Genomic DNA, 20594 nt, shown 5'->3' on the forward strand with positions numbered 1-20594 from the left:
GGAGCGTCCCCTCAACTCCGAGTCTTGCAGGGGTGCCTGGGTTATCGCTTGTAAAGTCGCTGTCTCTTGAGACTGATGGTGGATAGTTATTCAGACAAAGTTCTCGCCAGAGAGAAGAGTAACTACTTTCCTGCGAGGGCCACAGGAGGTACAGGCGTTTCTTCAGTCGCTGTGTTACAGCGCCAGGTCGGTGCTGCTGCCGCCCTGGATAAGGCGTTGTGGGCTGAGGGATCACGTTTTCTTCCCGCTGACCAGGGGCCCCTTTCTCTACCCCCTACCTCGCATGCCACCCTGCCTCCCGCCCTCACCCGGCTCCGTCCTCGGGCTCGAGGTTTCGCGGTGTTTTTCATCCCCGCGCCCCCCCGGGAACAGCCGGGCGAGGCCGCGGTCGCTGTGCGTGTCCGTGTGCTGTGGGCAGAGGGTTGTGCTGAAAGTAAGTGAGAAAACCTGCGCAGGGACAAGAATCGTTTTCTGGTCCGGAAAGATTTGGGGTCACAGGTGATACAAAGAAATAAAATGCTTTTGTGTTGTCATAAATCTGCAGCATCCCCAGATCAAATTTAGAAGATCAGGAATATAAACAGGCAAAAATGGGAGAGCTCTCCGGTTCCTGCACAGCCTCCATAGCTCTCCCCAAGCTTGGCCCCGTTCACCTCACAGAGATCCGGATCACGAGCTGCTTTCCCCTCTCCTCAGCTCTAGGGACAGCATCATAGAATCACAGGTTTGGGTTGGAAGGGACCTTAAAGATCACCTAGTCCCAACCCCCCTGCCATGGGCAGGGACACCTTCCACTAGCCCAGGTTGCCCAAAGCCCCGTCCAGCCTGGCCTTGAACACTGCCAGGGAGGGGGCAGCCACAGCTTCTCTGGGCAACCTGTGCCAGGGCCTCACCACCCTCACAGGGAAGAACTTCTTCTTTGTATCTAATCTAAATCTGCCCTCTTTCAGTTTAAAGCCATTACCCCTCATCCCATCCCTACACTCCCTGATAAATTGTCCCTCCCCATCTTTCCTGTAGTCCCTTTTAAGTACTGGAAGGCCGCTATAAGGTCTCTCCCAAGCCTTCTCTTCTCCAGGCTGAACAACCCCAACTCTCTCAGCCTGTCTTCATAGAACTCTGAAAGGAAGACAGTTATGTGAACATGGAGCAAACAGGAGATTTTTTTAGAACTTCAGAAGAGGGTCTTTGGAGGGGGGAGAGGAAGGAATTCCCTAGATTTGTTCCATTTGATACTAGATAGCTTTTGGCTTAGACTTCACGAAGTGAGAGGATATAAATATTGAGATTGATTTGCTTTACACACCCAGAGGTCAGACAGCGATCCAAAGAAAAATGTAACTTTCCAAAAGCCACTTCCTGCCAGTGCCAATGCATTGGGTTTCTCCTCAATCTGTGCTGATAAAACATCAACCAACTTTAAAAAGTGAAAGTGAGCCAGGTCCTGTATTTGAAGGCTACAAAGCCAAATGTACCTACTTACTCAAGATTCTCTTTATAGCCACAGATGTGTCTAAAGAAACTCTGCCAGATTTGGAGCCCTTATTTTCCATAAGGAAATTTTTCTTTTCCAGGCAAAAGTGAACCCTGCACCTTATGGAGTGCTGTTTCAGCTGGAGCCCGAGAACATGATGTCTTGCAGAAAGCATCAGTCAAAGCTGGTTACAACCTGACTGCCCTGCCTTGGCAAACACCTGATTCATGCTGTCCTTGCAACAAATTGACCAGAGAGTGCTCTTTGGGAACTTTTTTACTTGTTTTATTGAATTTTAATTGTATAGCGATGCAGTTGTCTGATACTCCATGGACACAGCTGAAGGCAAAGGGCTGCATCCAGGCTGCGATGTACTTTCCTAACTTCTGTGCGATGGCTGCTGTAATGCATATCCTCGAAGTTAGGATTACAGAAACAAAGCATTTCTGATGGATTTACTACTTTTGACTGCCAGATTTCAGTCTTGCATTTAAGGAAGAAGACACAATATCAAAGCCATGCTCTATTGGTTGAATAATTCTTTCAACCTCCCTCTTGATCACTTGAGACTCTTCCACATGCTATCAAATTCAGCAGAAAAAGTTTCATGGAGTCTTGACCTTTTGTGCCTTGGAGAACATCACCCTGCATTATCTCTCCATGCTCTTCTCACTGGCTTAACCCTGCCATGAATCACACAGCTCCTCGTCCCAGCATACACAGCACTGCAGGCACCTGCCTGGCTTTGTCAAACACAAGCACAGGTCCCAGCCCAAGGTGGTTGTTTTCACTTTAATTATGCATTTCTTAACTAGCTTGTAAAGGACTTTGAAGGTATAACAGTAAGTATTACTAACACTAAATGGTATTATTGGACAGGCATAATGTGAGCAATTAAATAGTAATACCATAAAAAAAAAAAAAAGTGCAGGACACAAAAGTAGCAATAAGTCATATATGCCTACTTTATATCCAGATCTTCAGCTGCTGATTACCCAGCACAGCCCGACACTCTGAAAATAAGCTTTCATCTCTCTTTTTATATACAGCCTTCCAGCTAGGAATTGCTAAAGCCCTGTGCTCAGACTAATGCTTTGACAGGTATGTGGGCGCTGCCAGCAAGGCTAGCAAGTGACTGCCATGGATCAGTCTCTGTGGAAGCTGTGTGAGCAGGGCTCTCGCCTGCTGCCCACGGCTGTCCAAAATGAGCTGCCTGGATCGATGCATGTGGCACTGGGGAGAAGATCTGCAGAGCAGATCTGCAGGCTACAGCCATCAGTGGTGAGTGTAACTGATGGGGATGAGAAGCCCTCACAATTCCCATGTGCCTCCTGAACGAGTGTATGATTAGATCAGCAGTGTGTTTTGTCCCAACCTTCCCACACCTCCCCGAACAGCAAACTCACAGAGCTGGATGTCTCTTGGACAAAGCATCCAGGTGTCTCGTGCTCACAGATCCCATGGGGATGAATGGCAAGAGCTTCATAGTAGGACCTCCCTTCTGTAATGCAGCATTTGCACAACTAGATTCCATCATTGGAGGGAGATCAAATGCCCCAAGTCCACTGGATAAAGTGTTAGCTCTGAAGGGTAGTGACGGCTGTGTAAACTATGTTTGTTTGGATACTCCAAGTCATGTTTGCTCTCTAGACTGCCAGACAAACCTTTGGCCTGGTGACCCTTCTCCTTCCCCTGTATGCAATCCCCTGTGCCATGCTGGCACGGTGCGTGCGCCAGAGCTGGAGCTGGGAGCCAGATGAAAATTAGCCCAGAAGAAGAATACTTTGTTTTCAGCTGGATTCCTCCCAGGATTTGATTGTGGTATGGATACACAGAGAGGTATGTCAGCACAACCGAGGAGGCAGCAGGGTCCGGCACAGAGACAGGAACAGACAGCACAAGCTGGAGCCGGGAACAGGACAATACAGCAAGAGAACAAGGGAATGGCACGGTACCAGAAACAGCCTCCATGCCCAGCTGCTCTCTGCTCACCCCATCCCTCGCAGGAGAGAAAAGAATTGGGAAAGGGGACGGAGGAGTAAGAGGAGAAGCTCACCTTTGGACTTTCCTACCTTCCACTCTGCTGGCACAGCATCGCCGAGGAAATAAGGCTGCTGTTTTGCAGACATCATTTCTGGTGGCAGCGCTTTGATGGAGCGGGTGGGTTACGCTCCCTCTACTGTGCTGGTGCAGCTCTTTGTGCCGTTGTGTCATCAAACAGACTGGGAGACTGCTTAAAAAAAGCAGCGCCCTCCCCACCTCAGTTATTTTTACTCTGGCTCAGTTCCCGGGGACAATTCACCTCATCTCCACCGAGGTGCAACTGGTGGAAGAGCGTTGGAGTGGGAAGGTGTAGCCAGAAGCTGGCAAACAGGGGTCTGCCTGAATCCACAGTGCCTCTCAAAAAATGCCCATGGCCCAATGCCTTGGGGAGAGTTTCTCTTCAGTAATCATGGACAACTTGTTTGTCAGAATTAGGGAGATCAAAAAGGAGGAAAGAGAGGTTGAATTCCTGTAGGCACGTGCAGCATTTGCATACAGTTTTCCTCTGCAAAACATAAAAGGAAATCAGACTGTAATGTTAGAAATGTTCCTTTTTCCCCTCCCATTTAATCTAAACATTTATGTATGACACTGACTCCACTGTGTAAAACAGCAATCCAGCAAACCACTTAGGCATGGATGCTGCCTTTAACACCTGACTGTTCCTGCTCAAGTCACTGGAAACACTTTGATGGTTAAAGTTGCACATGCTTAAATGCTTTGTTAGGTCACGAGCTAATTTAAGGACAGAGAAGCACAGCTCCAAAAGAGAAAAATAGGTTAATAACACTGAAGTCGCAGCAAATCTATAAAAATTTCCTGGAATAAATTCATAATTAGTAAATCTACACTTCACAAAGGAAGTGATTTCGCCTATTCTTCAGCTCCCTTTTTCCCCTGTTTTTGCCCGTGGACTATGGTTCCTGGCTAAAGACAGGACAAACTGAAGACTTCTACACTTACAGATTGGTGCCTGCACCTTATAACAGCATCCAGGAGCCTGCACCGTGGCACTGACATCTTCCTACAGAGCCCTGCATGAGTGAGGTGTTTCAGGGGGGTAGCTGTCTTAAGGTAGCCAATGCTGAACATGCAGTTTGGTGTGAACTTCCAAATTTTTCAGAGCGGGGACACTGGACTCTTCTCATACAGAGGCACAGCCCAGGTTAGTCTCCTGAGGACGGGTACCTGCAATCTGAACTGAGCAGGGCTCCGTTTGCTCCATTTATAAGGCAGGCACTGTGCATGAATAAAGGTTTCCAGTCTACATTTTCCCACCTCAAAGTGCACCAGCTCCTTGGTTACAGGCGAGGTGGGTTTGTTACACAGAGCCATAACTTCAGGTTCCACCCTGAAAATTAAAATTCAAAGCTTGAGCACCCCCAGCCCTCAATACCAGTCTAGTGGAGTCTCTTGAAACAGGTTTTTACCGAGGTATCTCCGACCTGTCAGTGTCCTGCTTCAGGTACTTAAGTGCCTTTGTGGCCTCCACTTGAAGCCTTGCATTCCTGATGGGTTTATGGGGTTAGCAGACTATGTTTTAGGAGTCTGTTAGACTGCTGATAAGATCCGGTCAAGGTCTTAACAGACCTTTAGCAGTCTGTAAGACCTTGATCCAATCTTATCAGTAAATTCAGGTAAGGTTTCATGCTCAGAATGCCCTTATCTTAATCACAAAAGTTTATCCACTTTTTTCACCTATGTTAGTCCATCTAATAAAAAAATTTTCACCTATGTTAGTCCATCTAATAAAAAATATTACCTCTTCTGTCTGTTGCTTGTACTGCACTGTATTTGTAAGACCACTGTAATGAGCCTGCAATCAACACCTCACCAGTCCTATCAGCTTTACCCTCATGCTCCAAGGCTGGCTGGTGCCTCCCAAGCACACTGCATCCCACCAGCAGTTTGGCATCTTAGTTTTGGCTCTATTTTTCAGAAGCTGGGTGAGAGAAACCTCACCCAAGCCAAGAAACACTATATTCAGCCAGCTATAGCAGAAGCTGGAGAAACACAGTGTAGTGGTCAAATGCCAGGTCTGGATTCAGGAACCTGCAGGATGTACAAGGAAATAAGTGCAGCTGGGCAAGCAGCTTCTTTGCAAAATCGCTCCAGTGGGCCATCTGCAAGCTACAGGTGCTTGTAAAGCAAAACTGGTTGGCAGAAGGCACCCAAGGGCTTATACATTTTCCATTTGATGGCCTCCTCTCACCCCTGAAGACCTTTCTCTGAGGCTCAGAGAAGACCCTCAGTAGCTTCACTTTGAGCAACAACTGTTTTAATTTCTTGACAGCCTTTCCCTTCCTTGCCACCTCCAGGAAAAGGCTCTTTCTCTCTGTACTTGCAGGTCTTGATAGTTGTAGGACACACCTGGGATGAGGACTGCAGAGACAATGTCAGCGTTTGCCTTATGCTCATACTATCTGTACCAAACACCCTTCTTGCACCTCCATCTTCAGGGAACAGCACCTTGAGCAGCTCTCAGGCAGCAGCAGTTTGATCTGCCTCTGCTTCCACAGCAACACCTACTTGGGTCTTGGGTGGCTACAGCCCATTTTCAATCATGATTCAATGGAGAACAAAAAAACTCTTGAGGGTAGGAAGTGGGGCTAACTCTTCTTTGGAAGCAGGATTTAGTAATCCTGATCACCACCTTTAAAAATCAGTGCCCTTGGGCCCCAGCCAGCCCTCAGCTCTGTCAACATCTTTACTGCCAACTTTACTAACAGCCACACAAATGTAAATCTAGTGTGAGAAGAGGATTAAGCCCATTCTGGTTTTATGGCCTATGAAATGTCTATGCCCTGCTGCCACTGTGCAGTGATACATTACACAGAAAAGGAGAATTCAGGCTGCTATTGCATCTTCAATATTTTAAAGGAAAAGAAATGTCATTCCAGAAACTTTACCAGCCAGTGAAATGCATATGCATACAATGTTTCTTCTAAGTAAGAAGCTAACAGCCTGTAACTTGCCAGATGCTGGTTGAAGTACATCAAATTTTTCCTGCGAAATAAGATTAGCCACAGCAATTCTCCATGCATTCAAGTTCAGGATTTTGTCTGCAAGAGAATTAAAGCTCAGGCGAACATGAGCCTGACTGGACACTGCCCCACTCCATGTACTGCTCTCACTTGGGATGAGACCTGTGCAGGGGGCTATTTAGGAATCCCACTAAAATTATTATTTCTTCACTGATAACTCAGTTGGCTGAGATTTGCAAGAAGGACTGAGGGAATTAGATTTGTTGTTTCTAAAAATTTCAGTTCGATGTGGGTTCCTGACTCCCTTAGGCTAGAAAAGCTAGAAAGGGTTTTTTTTACTATAAAATTTATGATTGGATTTCAGCTCTTGGGATGGGAATATATTTTGATTCAAGGTTTCTATAATCTTAGAGCATGGCTCAGGTCTCTTAGGAGGATCGCAATACCACTAAATAGTTGTTATGATTATTAACAGTGCAATTCCGCTGAGCCGTCAGCAGAAAAACAACTGAGCTGAATACATATTTCAATTAAAGATGCAGAATTATTCACATTTATGCACAAACCTGAAAAGCAGACTATATTTACAATGTACTTCAGGGCAAAAGATACAATTAACTTTTCATTACCTTTAGCATTTTCCAATTTATCCTGGTTTCTAGCTTAAAAGTCTCATTCAGTGCTTACCTGTGTAAAGTTGACATCGTCTTCAGTCTAAGGTTTTCTGGGCGACTGTGACTTTTGGTCACAGGGGATAGGTAGGGACTGTAATGAGATATTGCACTGACCCTCGAAGACACAACTGATAGCATTTGCCAAAATGGAAATCCATCTCCCTGGCAGCCGCTCGCATACGCTATAGGTCTCTGCTTCAACTTTCAGTCCTCCCAGTGAAAATCTCTTGCACATCAGAAAGAAAAGTGGCACATGGAAGACTGCAGTGACCTCTTCTTTTGGTATTCAGTACTGTTTCTTTTGGCATTGCAGATATATTTAGTAAACTGTCATCTGTTATAATTTGTGTGGGGACAGTTCCCATACTTTGAGAAACATTCACTGTCCTGCATCGCCTGGAGTCCTTAAATTGCTCTTTCATTTACACACTGGTCTATTTTAAAAGCAGCATTAGAGGACATGTCCTCTCCCTTAAACCCACCATGAGGATCCTGAGCTACCAAACAGTTGTGCAATAACACGGCAAGATTTTATCCAAGTCCTCCTGAGCAAACGATTTGGTATTTATTTGTAAATAAAGTTTTCCTGAAACCGAGGGAAATGCATGCTAAATAAGACACTGTTGTGTTTTCTGACTCTGTGACAGACTATCCCTTGGAGCATGGCCCCAGCCCTCCAGCAGAATCACCCTCCCTGTGACAGACCTGGTTGGTTTTGGTTGTTGAGGCAGAAGTGCTGGGCACTGGGGGACTTTCTGCTCTGCAGGAGCCCGTGAACCACCATTGCATCACGTGTGGGCAGCCACCAGTCATGCGTTAGTACCAGTCATGGGTTTGCTTGCTCATCCCCTGCCCGGGGCTGGCCGCCAGCAACACCTTGCTTGCAGGGAAAAAAAAAAAAAAAAAAAAAGTGTGCTATTTTGTGTTTAGCCCAAACATAAAGCTGTTGGCAATCAGCAATCACCCTCAAATCACAGAGAAGGAAAACCACAACAAAAAGAGCCTGTACAGCACAAAGCTTGGGTCAGATGATTGGGATTGGTGCAGTGCTGCTCTCATCCTGCCCCAGCCCCTGCAGGGTCCCACAGGCAAGACCCCACAACCCCCTGTGTCGGGTTTGTGTGTGGTGGGATTTTGGTAGTGGGGATCCACTATCCCCATTCCCTTTCTCCTGCACGGCCTGGGGGGAGGAGGGAGAGAAATCTGGAGCAAAGCTGAGCCCAGGAGGAAGGGAGGGGTGGGGGGAAGGTGTTTTTAAGTTGTGGTTGTATTTCTCATTGTCCTACTCTGATGGGTAAATTAGTGGTGGTGGTGGTCAAATTCAGCTGATGTTCTCTTTCTTTCTCAATCAAGTCTATCTTTTGCCCATGACCATAATGGGTGGATCATTCCCCCTATCCTCTGGATCCCTGAGCCTTTTGTTTTATTTTTTCCTCCCTATCCCTGAGGGGGAAGGAGTGAAGGAGCAGCTGTGTGGTGCTCAGTTGCCATCTGGGCTTAAACCACAACACCCCCATTCTCCCCACACCACTCCACGGCCTTGCAACCTGCCATACCCACCCCGGGGATGTTGAACCTCACAGCTGACCTGTTAGGGTGAGTCTGCCCACCATGATGGCTGCCAGCCCCAGAGGTGAGCCCAGCTCAGAGGCAGCCGATCACTCCTACAGCCAGCTTTGGGCTTCCTCAGGGCAGCGATAACCCCTTGTCCCATCTGCTGATCAGAGTTACTCCTCTCATTATCACTCCTAAATTACTCCGGTCATGGGCTTGCCCTGCAGCAAGTCCCAGAGGTCTTGCTCAGACATGTACTATCAAGCCTGGGTCTTGGTGTGCAGTGAGGAGCTAAGCTGCCCCCTCCAGCTTTGGGCACCAGAGGAAGCTGCTGGATATCTCCCGGCTGCCATACAGTGAATCCCTGGCCCTTATTCTGCAGAAATAAAGTAAATGCTGTTTCCAAATCTTAATTTCTGGAGAATATCTACTGATCCATAGGCCACTGCAATACATTATCATGTATCATATACTGCTTGCCTTGGAAAAAGCAAGGTTAAAGAAGTACACCTTGCAGGCACAGCAGAAATTTTGCAATGACTGCAGTTCTTCCAGGAGTTGTTATTATTAGGGTTTGTAGTGCATAAAATCCAGCACTCTCCTGTGGCAAAGGGGCATATCGCTGCCACCGTCAGAAAAAGGCTAAGAGGAGCCTGTGCACGGCCCTGGAGGTGTCAGAGGTAATAGAATCATTTTGGGTACCCATGCAGGAGCTCGTTCCAGCTGGAGGCAGGTGCAGGGTGCACCAGTTCAAGCCTAAGCTTGTCGGACTGGTGCTTGAGCCTTGTCAGGATTTGGTGGGCAGGGAGCAAAATGGTCCCAGCGAGTGTCCAAAGGAAGCCAGGAGTAGAGGAGTCCTTGGCAGAACAGAAGCTCACACAGATGAAAAGGAGGAGGCCAAACAGGGGCATGAAAAGCAATGAAGTCCTTGCAGGGCCAGGGCTCGGGTGGAGGCTGGCTGAGGCAAGACCTTGCTGGTGCTCCAAGAGGCATTCCCATCCTTCCCCACCGCCTCCAGCTAAACGGTCTTCACACCTCCTCTGCATCAGGACTGGCACTTCTGGGAGCCATAAATCCCAGCTTAAATGAGCTGATGCAGCTACAGAACAGTCCGGAAAGGGCATGCAGTTGGTTTTCAGTTGGCTGCCTGGAGCCAGTGCAGGGGTCCATGGTTGATGGATCAGAGAAGTGGGGAGCAAGTGAGCAAGGCAGGGAGTGCAGCTTCTGGCATCTCTGCCCACATGGGTGAGTGTGAGCCAGGGTTTTGTTTGATCTATGTGGGGTGGTCACAGTAGGGTGATCCCATCCTGAGCTGCCTCAGCCATGTCCTTTCCTTCCATCCCACACCAGTTCTAGTGATGAAAGGCTCACAGGGTGAGTCAGCTTAACTAGCAGATCCAACAGAAAACTGCTAGAAAGCCTCTGTTTACAGAGAGTGGTCAAACACAGTCTTCCTAGAGAGGTGGTTGATGCCCCAAGCCTGTCAATGTTTAAGAGGCATTTGGACAATGCCCTTAATAACATGCTTTAACTTTTGGTCAGCCCTGAAGTGGTCAGGCAGTTGGACTAGATGGTCATTGTAGGTCCCTTCCAACTGAAATATTCTATTCTATTCTACTCTTTCATGGAGGTGCTTTCTGGGACGCTTCTGATCAACCAGATCAGCTTACTGAATGAATACATCCTATGGTCATGTCATCACTAGATGCAATGGAAAGGGAATAATCTTAAGCGTGTGGTTTTGTGATGTGGCTGAGCCCATTTACCTGCCTGTAGCCCCCGAGGCACACGGTCAGGTCCCCATTCCCCTCCCCATCACAACTGTGGCTGCGCAGGACTGTAGTGCTGGCACATGTACTTGCTGACCATCGGTGATCTTGCCCTTCAGGGAGCTGAAGCAACCAGCAGCTTGTTGTACAAACTAAAAATAGCTTCTGCCTGGTCTGGTTGAGCACCCCAACTCATGGTACCAGTGAGCACCAAAGCAAGGGATGAGGGGAACTGGATTTGCCAACAGTTCAATGAGCTGATCCGTACACCAAAGCCACCCGTCCAGTGTGACCTTGGGGCAGCGTGGGACCATGGCAAGACCTGCAGTGCCAGCTGGCGGGCAGAAACCAGACATGCAATGAACTGTACTGCCATGTGGCAGAATACACTTCTCTAGCAAGAGGCAACACAGGGCTCCAGATGTTTCACCAGCCCAGAATGAAGAGCCAGGGCAAGGTCTCTCCAGGCAATACAAAACACACTGCAGGCAGGCATGCATGAGCAGACTGTATTTCTATAAATTTTACCTCTTACATCTCTTAGAGCAAAACTCAACTCTTGCTAGCACAAGTGAAGGTAAGCTGGATGTGGGAGAGCATGTGCTTGTTGGAGCAATGAAACAACTCATCTGCGAGTGCCAGATGGGCCCCCGAGAAAGCCCTGTGTGACACAGAGGTGCTGTTACTCCACTGCCACCATGGACTAAAACAAAATGTAAACCTCTCCCAAGTTCAAAGTATTACTCCATGCTGTTTGAATGGCAAAGTTCACTGTGTAATTCAGCTCCATGCTCCTTATTCACTTCAGGCAAGTCCAAAAATGAAATGAGAATGGGGTATGAGAAGAGCTGAAACACAAAGAGAAGTTGCTCATTGCCATTAAACCTTCATTTTCAGTGCTACTAATCCTTCATTTTCATGACAACTTCGAAGATCCATTATAATTATAATTTAATGAAAAAGCTGAATCCAGAGATGTAGCTGCAAAAGGGTAATTGCCTACTGTGCATTGTATTTAGAAAAGGCAATTAACTGTATATTCCAAGGATGGATTGAAAAGATAAATTTTAACAGTGCCAGAGTTCAACTGTCAGGAAATCTTAATTTTAAAAATCTATCTGGTATTTTTATTTTCTTTTTACATTGGGTCTCCACAGTTATTTTTAAAGAAAGACTGATTTCAGCGACTCTTAGAATGAATTAGATGTGACTAACCAGGTGAGTAGCTGTAGCTTTTACTTACTCAAATGTATCTGTATCTTATATGCATTTATTCACATTCCTAATTATCTTTTTAATAAAACTATTAGAAATGGTAAATTAAGCTTTTTTTTTTTTTAACAAGGTTATTCCTACTTAGGTCAGACTGGATGGAGGTTGGGCTGCAATTAAAAATGAGTAAACAGATACTTTAAAATTTATTTTTACTGTACAAAACTGTCCTGAATACATATGGGAAATGAAATAGAACTTTCACTTCTAAAAAAAATTAAAACCAACTGATTTTTTAAATAGAGGAGCATTTTCTGTAATTGGATTTGAACTTTTTTTTTCTGGGTTTTTCAGTGCCAGCTCTCATCCTCAGGTATCTTAATTTCTTAGGTAAGAGGCAGAAAATAAGTTATCCTGCTTTTTCACCTGTCAACAAGTTCCTTGAGCTATCTTTAACCAGGTAGCTAAATAAATTGAAAATAAGAAACACTCTTTCTGATCCTGCAGAGCAGTCTCCTGTTAAAGCCAGAACCTTGCCTCGTGCCAGCACTGGGTCCTGGAGCCTCAGACCAGATCACCCTGTCAGGAGATGGCACTACAACCTTCAGTGGCTTTACTGCAGTTACTGATGTTAAACTGTGGGTGCCGTGGGTCATATTGAATTAAAAATAACCTTATCGGCAAAGGAGTAAATACAATTAAAACACACCAATAATCTTAGTGGTTTTTCAGAGAGTGGTCCCAAGAGCTGGGGTAGCAGGTGGGCTTCTGGCAACACGTTATCAAGCAGGACAAATCCTCCCGATGAAGTCAAAAGAATTTTGGTGCAAATCTACCGAAAGTGTTTCGTCCAGGTCCTGGCTGGGAGTCTCCCACCAGCACGGGGAAGGCCTGTCTAAATGAAAGACCTTCATTAACTGCTTTTAATCAAGACCCATGTGATTTGCAGAACCAACGATGACATCTAGTGGGGAAGAGCATTAGTCACGCTGAGGGGGAAATGGAGGTTGATGCTGCGGGCCAGCAGGTAAGGTGTATGTGGGAGGGATTTTTCCAAAGAGGAATTACCACCACTGTTGCCAGTGGTTGGAAACGTTTTGAAAGTCTATCGCAATGATTTGTAAATGTTACATGACCCTGAGTTTCTGGGGCAGAGCTGATACCTGGCACTGAGACCAGCCCTGTTGTTTTTCACTCTAATTTAAGCATTGTGGAATCAAACCTTCTTGTTCCAGCCTTAAAACTGAAGGGTTAAAGCAGAAGAAGGAAGGGATCTCATTGTCAAGCTTAACTCCACTTTGCCTATTTTCTACTACAGAGATTATTGTTGCATGTTTATGGAAACACTGAACAATGGCATGTGCTATATATTGTTGCTCTGCAATTATATCTGACATTAGTTGTGAAAACTTGAGAATTCACAATTTTTATGTCTGTAGTCAATGCCCTTCTGTGTTCTTTTAAAGGAATGTTTGCCAAGAAGTTGGATTAGAAAGAGAAGGTGTTACCCTAGAAACCTGAAAAGGCAATAGCCAGGTTTATAGTCCTGATAAGAAGAAAGATATCAAAGGGAATGATAAGCCTCCCACATCTTAGAAACGAGTGTGAGACTAAGGTGGGAGAGCCTGCAGCGGGCTACTGGGAAAACCTACCACCAGAGCCAGCAAAGAGAGGCTGAAAAATCAGGAGACAGCTGTGCTTTTAGGTTTATTTTGCTTTTTCAACTCAAAGCACATGAGGTCTACCCATAAGCATCCTGTTAAATTTCCTCCAAGATCCAGAAGAAACGGCTTCCAGGGGCCTCCCCAGGAGAGGGGCAGCGAGGCAGTGCTGGCAGGGCTGCCCGGTCCCACAAACTCTGTGAAGAGCATGACCCAGACACCTGTGAAAACTCTGCTTTTTTTCAGTCTTGAATGTAACAGACCTGTAATCAAATAGGGCACATTTTCAGGCAATAAGTAGTAAAGAATATCTAGTTTTCACTGACCTAAGGAAATTCCTTAAAAATAATTGATTCCTATGGCTGCAAAGAAAATTTACAAAACATGCCCTGTTTTTTGACAAAGAAAAAATTTAACCAAGACCAAAACCAATGAGTTCAGTTACACAGAGAGCTAAAGCATTCCTCAGTTTAGACTTGTTCATTAAAACCTAACACTAATAGAGAATTCTGGGATTGTTCAGGATTACTCTAGTGTTCAGCCTAAATCTCAAGGTAAATACTTGACTCATGTTTTGTGCTCTGGGAGTGTACTGAATAGGCAATAAAGCTTCTCCCTGAATAAAGGGTCTTGTGTCTCACAATATCCTTTTCAGCTGCTGCAGAAAGCCTGCAGACCCTGCAAGGCTCCCTGTCTGACTCAGGGAGAATGGCAGGACTTAGATGTGGGTGGATGCGGAATCCTCCTCATACACACACTGCCAGATGTGCTTTTCTGAAATGATTTCCACTGCGATAGCTTCCTGTAAAGCAAATTGTCTTCACAGGCAGTTCCCAGTGTCCCATGTTCTGGCAGTCATACAGTGTGATTTTACTCATTACATTTTGGTGAGGTTTGTTGTTTTTTTTTTCTCTTTGTTTGCCTTTGAAGTTTAGTGCTTTGTTAAAGCTTTCTTGGGACCCTAACTTGAAACTCAGCAAAGATGCTCACAGACAAAGCAAAGATGCAGCTGCTGGAAGAGGACAAACAGTAATCCCTGCCAGCACTGAGGTGTGTTTGCTTGAAGCAAAGTGGACTGCATTGAAATTGTGATGCATATCCAACAGTCAATCATGTCTGCATTTGTCTGCCTTGTAATATTCTCTTCCAGTCTCAGATACTAGATCTAGAGACTGAAATCAATTCTCAGCATTGCCTCTTTGGCCAGAACAGTACCTGTATTTCAGACTCACCATATACACTTATGTCTTTATTTTCTCTTTTCAAACACCCAGGCAAGGCACACTAGTGCCCACCTCAGGGCTTATGGACCACAACACCTACACACACCACGGCACTGTGCTCTGCCTAGCATGAGTACGGAGGGTGGTAAAGCTGCTGCCTTCGTACGTGTGCCAGCTCATGTCTTGCAGCTCCCAGCAGCTGCAGGCAACCTTGAAGGTTACTGATCAAACGCCTTCAAATCCCACTTCTCTTTTCCATTAACGTTATCACTCAGTGTGCAAACTCAGGGCTCTCCTTTCCTTCACATGACACGAGGTGCCCACATAGATAATCAGACTCATTGCTGAGACTCGGGAAATCTCCACTCAAGGTGACTAAGCAGCTGTGCTCCTTCTTTACTTATTTACCAACAGCGGCTTATTTTTGTCCCCACCATGTGCCCACAAAGCACAAGCCAGTGCACAAGAAGTAGGAAAGCAATGAAAGCAGAAGGGTTCATTTCTCAGCTGTGTATTCAGGGCTGTACAGAAAAGGGCAGATGGGCAGCTTCCAAGACACAGGCTGTCTTTAATCTCTCCTTACTCAGGGCTTGTGGTAGTTTACTATGAATCAGTAACTTCTTATAGGTTATGCCTGTCTTCTTGCTATCCTTGTCAAGCAGCACTTTACTCCAGGATTAGCCTAATTGACTTGAACAGGCTCGTTTGACCTTTGAAAGCTCCTGCAAACATAAAGGACATGATGCAGAAGTACCATGTGAAATTTGCTGGGCTGTTTTACACAGGTTGACAGAGCAGATAATCAGGAGAGGGTTCAAAAGCTGTGAGTCCTCGTGTCAGTGAGGGGATATACGGAGGAGAACTTAGTGTAAATGGTTGAAGAACCTGCCCTGTGGAAGGGCAGCAAAGAAACTTCACTGAAAAACCAGACACTGGGGTGGTAACAGCTTGGTGTAAGAGGTTTGGGTTTATTTTTCCCCCCTTGAAGTAAATAGGAGGCTGTTAGATTTCTACTGATTACATTTTTTGATGAGAGATGCAGCAAATGTTTAAATGAGGGATCTGCTTTGAGGAAGATTTGGGAATCTGGGCATACCAGGAAAAGTTACTGCAGAAATTTCATCAGAGAGTGCTCATGAGATTTTCAAGTTTTCTCATGTGGCGTGCAGACCAGAGTGACTAACCAGAGTCTTTCAACAGTCTTTATTAAAGCTTGGAAATGGGTGATAAGGCTGCTCTGCCTGTAAACAGTCTTACTTAAGGATACTAACATCATGTGAGATTTCCTGCGTGACTGTGGTGTCCATGTGGGTGAGACTTGGTCACAGATGCCATGGTTTTGGGAAGGGCATCAAGCAGCTGGACTGAAGGTGGCCCCAGTGGCTGAGGTTTTTGGGAGAGTGGAGGACCCGCTGCACAGGCGTGTGCAGCACAGCGCCAGGGTCTGCAGTCATGCAGGATGTCTTGACGTGCTCACGGAGACAGTCCACTGAGGTTTTGTCTGCACCTCTGGGAATCTTTAGCAAACAGAAAGGATGTAACAGGGAAAAGAAGCAGATGTATGGCAGCTTTTAATCCATCTGTAAATGCTTTCAGACACTCTTGACACATGCCCCCACATCCACTCCCCAGTTGGCCTCCTATTCTAATTAGTGTTACAGAGCACAGAGAGCCAAATGTGAGTGTCCTGGGAGGCTTGTATGTGCTTTCTCACACTCACTCAAGTTTCTCTTTACCTTTGTTGGGAAAATGGACTAATTTACTCCAAGCTATGTCTAATGTCCTAGCAGCACACAAGCTGGGAATGCTGCTCCTCACAACTCTACAAATGGGGCACATTTCCAGAATATCCTTCCCAGGTCCCTTTTATTGTTTACCACAGGTTTCTATCCCCCTGGTTTAGGTTACTTTTGGCTCGAACCATACCTGCCTTAGGGATGCCTAAAAGGCTTACAGTGGCCATATGCCACAGAAAGAAATTAGTGTCTTCAGAACACTCCATGGCTTGGAGCAGGTCTCGGTGTGCACAAGCCAGTTGCTGGGTTAGTTGTTCTTGCTCCCTGCTCCTGCATCCTGACCTCCCTGGCTACCAAGCTCCATGCCGGCCGCGGCAGTGCCGATACTTCTGGATATTTTCCTACACGTTTTCTCGCCTCCTTTAGATCAGCAGATGCAGTCTTGACAGTGCACATTTGTAAATGCTATGATTTATTTGATGTACAGATTGGCACATTTATGCACTCACTACATGTAGTAAACCTCAGTTCTGGTGTGTGAGTACAGATGCATTTATGTAATTGAACATTTAGGGGTAATTACTCTAATTGCCTAGCTTGACTTGTTAAGACTCCCACTCCGAAGATGAAATTAATTTACCTAGAGAGGCTCCATCTTCATAGTCCTCTTCATTCATATCTACTCCTTCCACAGCTGAGGTCCTTCCCATACCTCCTTTCCTGCACTGTGACCCCTCATGTTAGAGGTAGGCAGTGACTAGGGCTGCCTAATCCCCGGAGCCAGATGCACGTGTCACGGGCGGCCTGCAGTAAGGTGTCATTGCTTGCACAGCTCCACGATTTCTAGCAGATATATAATTCAGCTGTAGCTTGTCATGGTGTCCCCTTCTCCCACCCTCTGTCCCCACTCAACAACCAGCACAGGCTGAAGAATCCTGCAGGGTCTGGCTATGCAGTGTGGGTACCTGCATATGTGGATAAACTAATCCTTCCATGTTTGCAAAACTCCCCAATCTGGGTGTTCACAGACAAATCTGCAAATGAGAAAAGACTATGGCTTGAGCATAAAGCTGCAAAGACCTTGACGTTATGAAAACCAAGCCTCTGGCACACAGGTTGCAACTTTGCATTTTGACTATTTAGATAAGAACGTGCTGCCTGTTCTATTACTCTTTACAAAGGCTTAGGTTTAATCATTGATGTGCCAAAAGGAGATAAGCCTTCATTCTTGCAATAACTCCGCTGCTTCTGCTGAGGTGAAGGGTCCTGAAGGAATGGAGCTGTTGTAATTATTCACCAGCTCCTTTCATCCCTTCTGAAGAGGCAGACTTTCAGGTGTCAATCATGTCTTGTACAGATCCACCTCACCCAGCAGTTTTTGCTAAGGGGCTGAATTTTTGTTTTCCAAAATTCATCAGCTTTCCCAATTCTTTTCAACAGGTACTGAAACTATCCTCAAAAAAGTAACCAGTAGGATCCAAAATGGAGATACAGCTAATCAGTGCTCTTCCTTAGTTCTGCAAATGCATTGAGTTGTGCTTTAAAGCCATGACATAGCAAAGATTAAAATAAACAGTACAGATGCTTTATGGGATTTCTTCTCTGGGCTCTGGACAGCTGGACTTACAGCAACTTCTGCATTTATTTGGACAGGTGGAAAGAAAAATGGGGCAAACTCATTTATTCTCTTTTAATTATCTGAAATATCTTTAAATGAGATATTATTGTTTACACAGTGTATATAAAACAGGCAATGATCCAGCATAAAGATCTGTAATGCTGTCCTTTGCAAGTTTATTTAATAAGTTTGTGCCTTTGCAAGTTTATTTAATAAGTTTGTGGGTTTCCTGTGTGTAATACACACACCAGACTCCCATGAGGAACAACAAATAGCCTTTAGAGCATGCCACAGCACTGTGGCCCAGTATGAGAACAAATCTTTCCTTGAAATTCAGAGGTACCTGCTCCTGCTTGGCACCATTTCTCAGTAGTACTAGGTGTCACAAGTACAATGAATCTGCTCATAAGTGCAACCATCAAACTGGTGGAAAAGAGAGAAGAAAGCTAAGACTCTTCAGCAGATGAGTTCTTAAATTCCCCATACTTTTACAGTGAAATCTTTACCAATCCCTTGTCTGTCCTTCTAATGTTTTGTTTCAAGTTAGTTACAGCTAGGTAGCTTACTTCTAGATTTGGAATAGCATAAGGTATCTGCTCAGATATATTCCTGCACAGCTGAGAAACTTTGCAAAGTACCGCATGTGTCTCATTTCATGATAGACATTTGCGTATTTCATCAGAATAAAAGAATAACACAGGAACAGGATGTGTACTGTGTATGAAATGCATTGGCTCACCAGGTTCTCAAGAAGAGTAAATCCAGGCTTGCCTTTTCAGATATTTCACTCCGGTGTTTAACTTCACTTAAGCTTTTTAACCTTAGATCTTTACTCACATCTAAACATTGAAAATATAAGGCTACTGATAGTATCTTTTTCAAGAAGCACTCAATATGTCAAATACTCTCCAAAAAGAAAAGCCCTGAGGGGCTCACTGACTGGAGTACAGAACAGTATGAGGGGAAGGATGAGGGTCACAAATTACAGTTTTTCTTTAAGTTAATATTGAGTAGCAAGCATTTTATTGGAAGCACAACACAACTGAGTTGGGCAAAGACAGACCTGAGAGATATTAAAAGTTTGGCAGACGATCTCAGGTTTTGCATTTTTCATTCATTTCAGACATTTTTTCCTTTCACATATTTAACACTTGCTTTCTATTAGAAAAATGGCCATATATTTACTGGAGAGAAACCATGGAGGTATCTCCTGAAAAGTACCCTTCAGTGGCATGAAAAGCTGCATCAGCAGCTCTTTCAGGCAGAACACAGTGACAAATGTGGGATTCACACACAAATTTTAGGGGGCTAATCCTGCAACTATTTTTACACACATAGTATAAGATTTCAAAGAGGAAAGCCAGCTGCTGATGAAAAGGCTGGAGAAGCCTCCTGCTTTAAAAAAACAGTAGAGAGCCACATTTAGACTTGATTACCTGTGTAAAAGCTGGTTCCCACCTCCAGATAATCAGCAAAGATGGACCCAAGCTGGCAAGGGTTTGAGAAAAACTTGGAGCTGCTCTGCATTGATGCAGCACTACTAGCTCTTGGCTGCCATGTGCTGATTTGCACTGTTTCAATCCAAGTCTCTGCCCTGACTGTAGCAGCCAGCTTTTTACACCAACTGGTTTTCGATAAGCAGCATTTCCATAGGCCCTGGACTAACAGCAGATTTCTGAGGGAAGAGGAGGATAATAGTTAAATCTATTGGAGCAAACTGGCGCTCAGTAAAACAGAGTAGTAATATAGCTGAATAAATAAAGCAATTAGGGATACATGATTTTTGTTTTCATTATACAAGTACTTTTCAAGCAGCCTTTATATAGCATAACCATCCATGGTATAATCCCCTCAGACCCAACTGAGCTCTGCCTGAGCAGCCGACTAAAAGCCAAGTTATCACATTAGCCTGACGCTGATTCCAAGTCAACATACCCTGCTCCCAGGGGCTTTTCTGCGGGGGCTTGGCACTACATGAAGGCAGGCACACAGCTTTTGGTGGGCATGGATCACAGTCAAGAGCCATCTGCAGTATCTCAGTGGATGCCACACCAACGTACCCAGACCTACCTGCAGTACACTGTGTAGGTGAATGTCTAGGCTGATCTTTAAATGACAATAATCTTAACCAAAAAAAATATTTTGATTTGTCATACTCGAGTCCTTTCATCATAATCTGTGCCTTTGCTTTAGTCCAGCACAGTTTAAAGCACTGCACAGCATGAACATAAAGCCCTGCCAGTCAGTGCCGGCAGAATTTCACTCCCAGCAAGTGCTGGTAAAGCTCAGGACAACCTCTGATCTCTTGGCTGTCCCTCAAGCTGTATTATCTCTGCAAACATGCGCTTCCCTTGATCTCTATATAATCTTTTCCCAGACAGAGTAATTAAAAAACAGTTCCATGTTTTTTCCCTGGCTTCTTTTAGCTAAGCATTTTGCAGCCTCCTCGCCTTGTGCCCAGAGTCCATAAATTTTGTCCTGTGGGTTTTTCTTTTAAATCAAACTTTGTACTCCTCTGTCAGCTCTGCTCTTTATACAAAACTTTTTTCAGGTGAAACAGTCTTTTTTCCCCTCTCCATGTTGTGAAGCTTTATTCACATGTCTGAAGAGTCTCTGTGGAAGCAAACTCTGATCCCAGCCCGGCAT

The 20594-nt window shown here is 45.2% G+C and overlaps 1 protein-coding gene across 1 annotated transcript in view; it reads left to right on the top strand.

Moving 5' to 3' along the window:
• Positions 1 to 75: 75 nt before the first annotated feature.
• Positions 76 to 20594, top strand: part of SGPP1 (sphingosine-1-phosphate phosphatase 1) — a 55917-nt gene continuing 35398 nt past the window's right edge. Inside the window, exon 1 of the mRNA XM_026849218.1 lies at positions 76 to 433. Coding sequence (XP_026705019.1) covers positions 76 to 433 — 358 coding nt within the window. The remainder of the gene's footprint in view (positions 434 to 20594) is intronic.

This window comes from Athene cunicularia (assembly GCF_003259725.1).
Source record: "Athene cunicularia isolate RWA chromosome 5 unlocalized genomic scaffold, athCun1 chr5_part1, whole genome shotgun sequence".
NCBI classification, from domain to species: domain Eukaryota; kingdom Metazoa; phylum Chordata; class Aves; order Strigiformes; family Strigidae; genus Athene; species Athene cunicularia.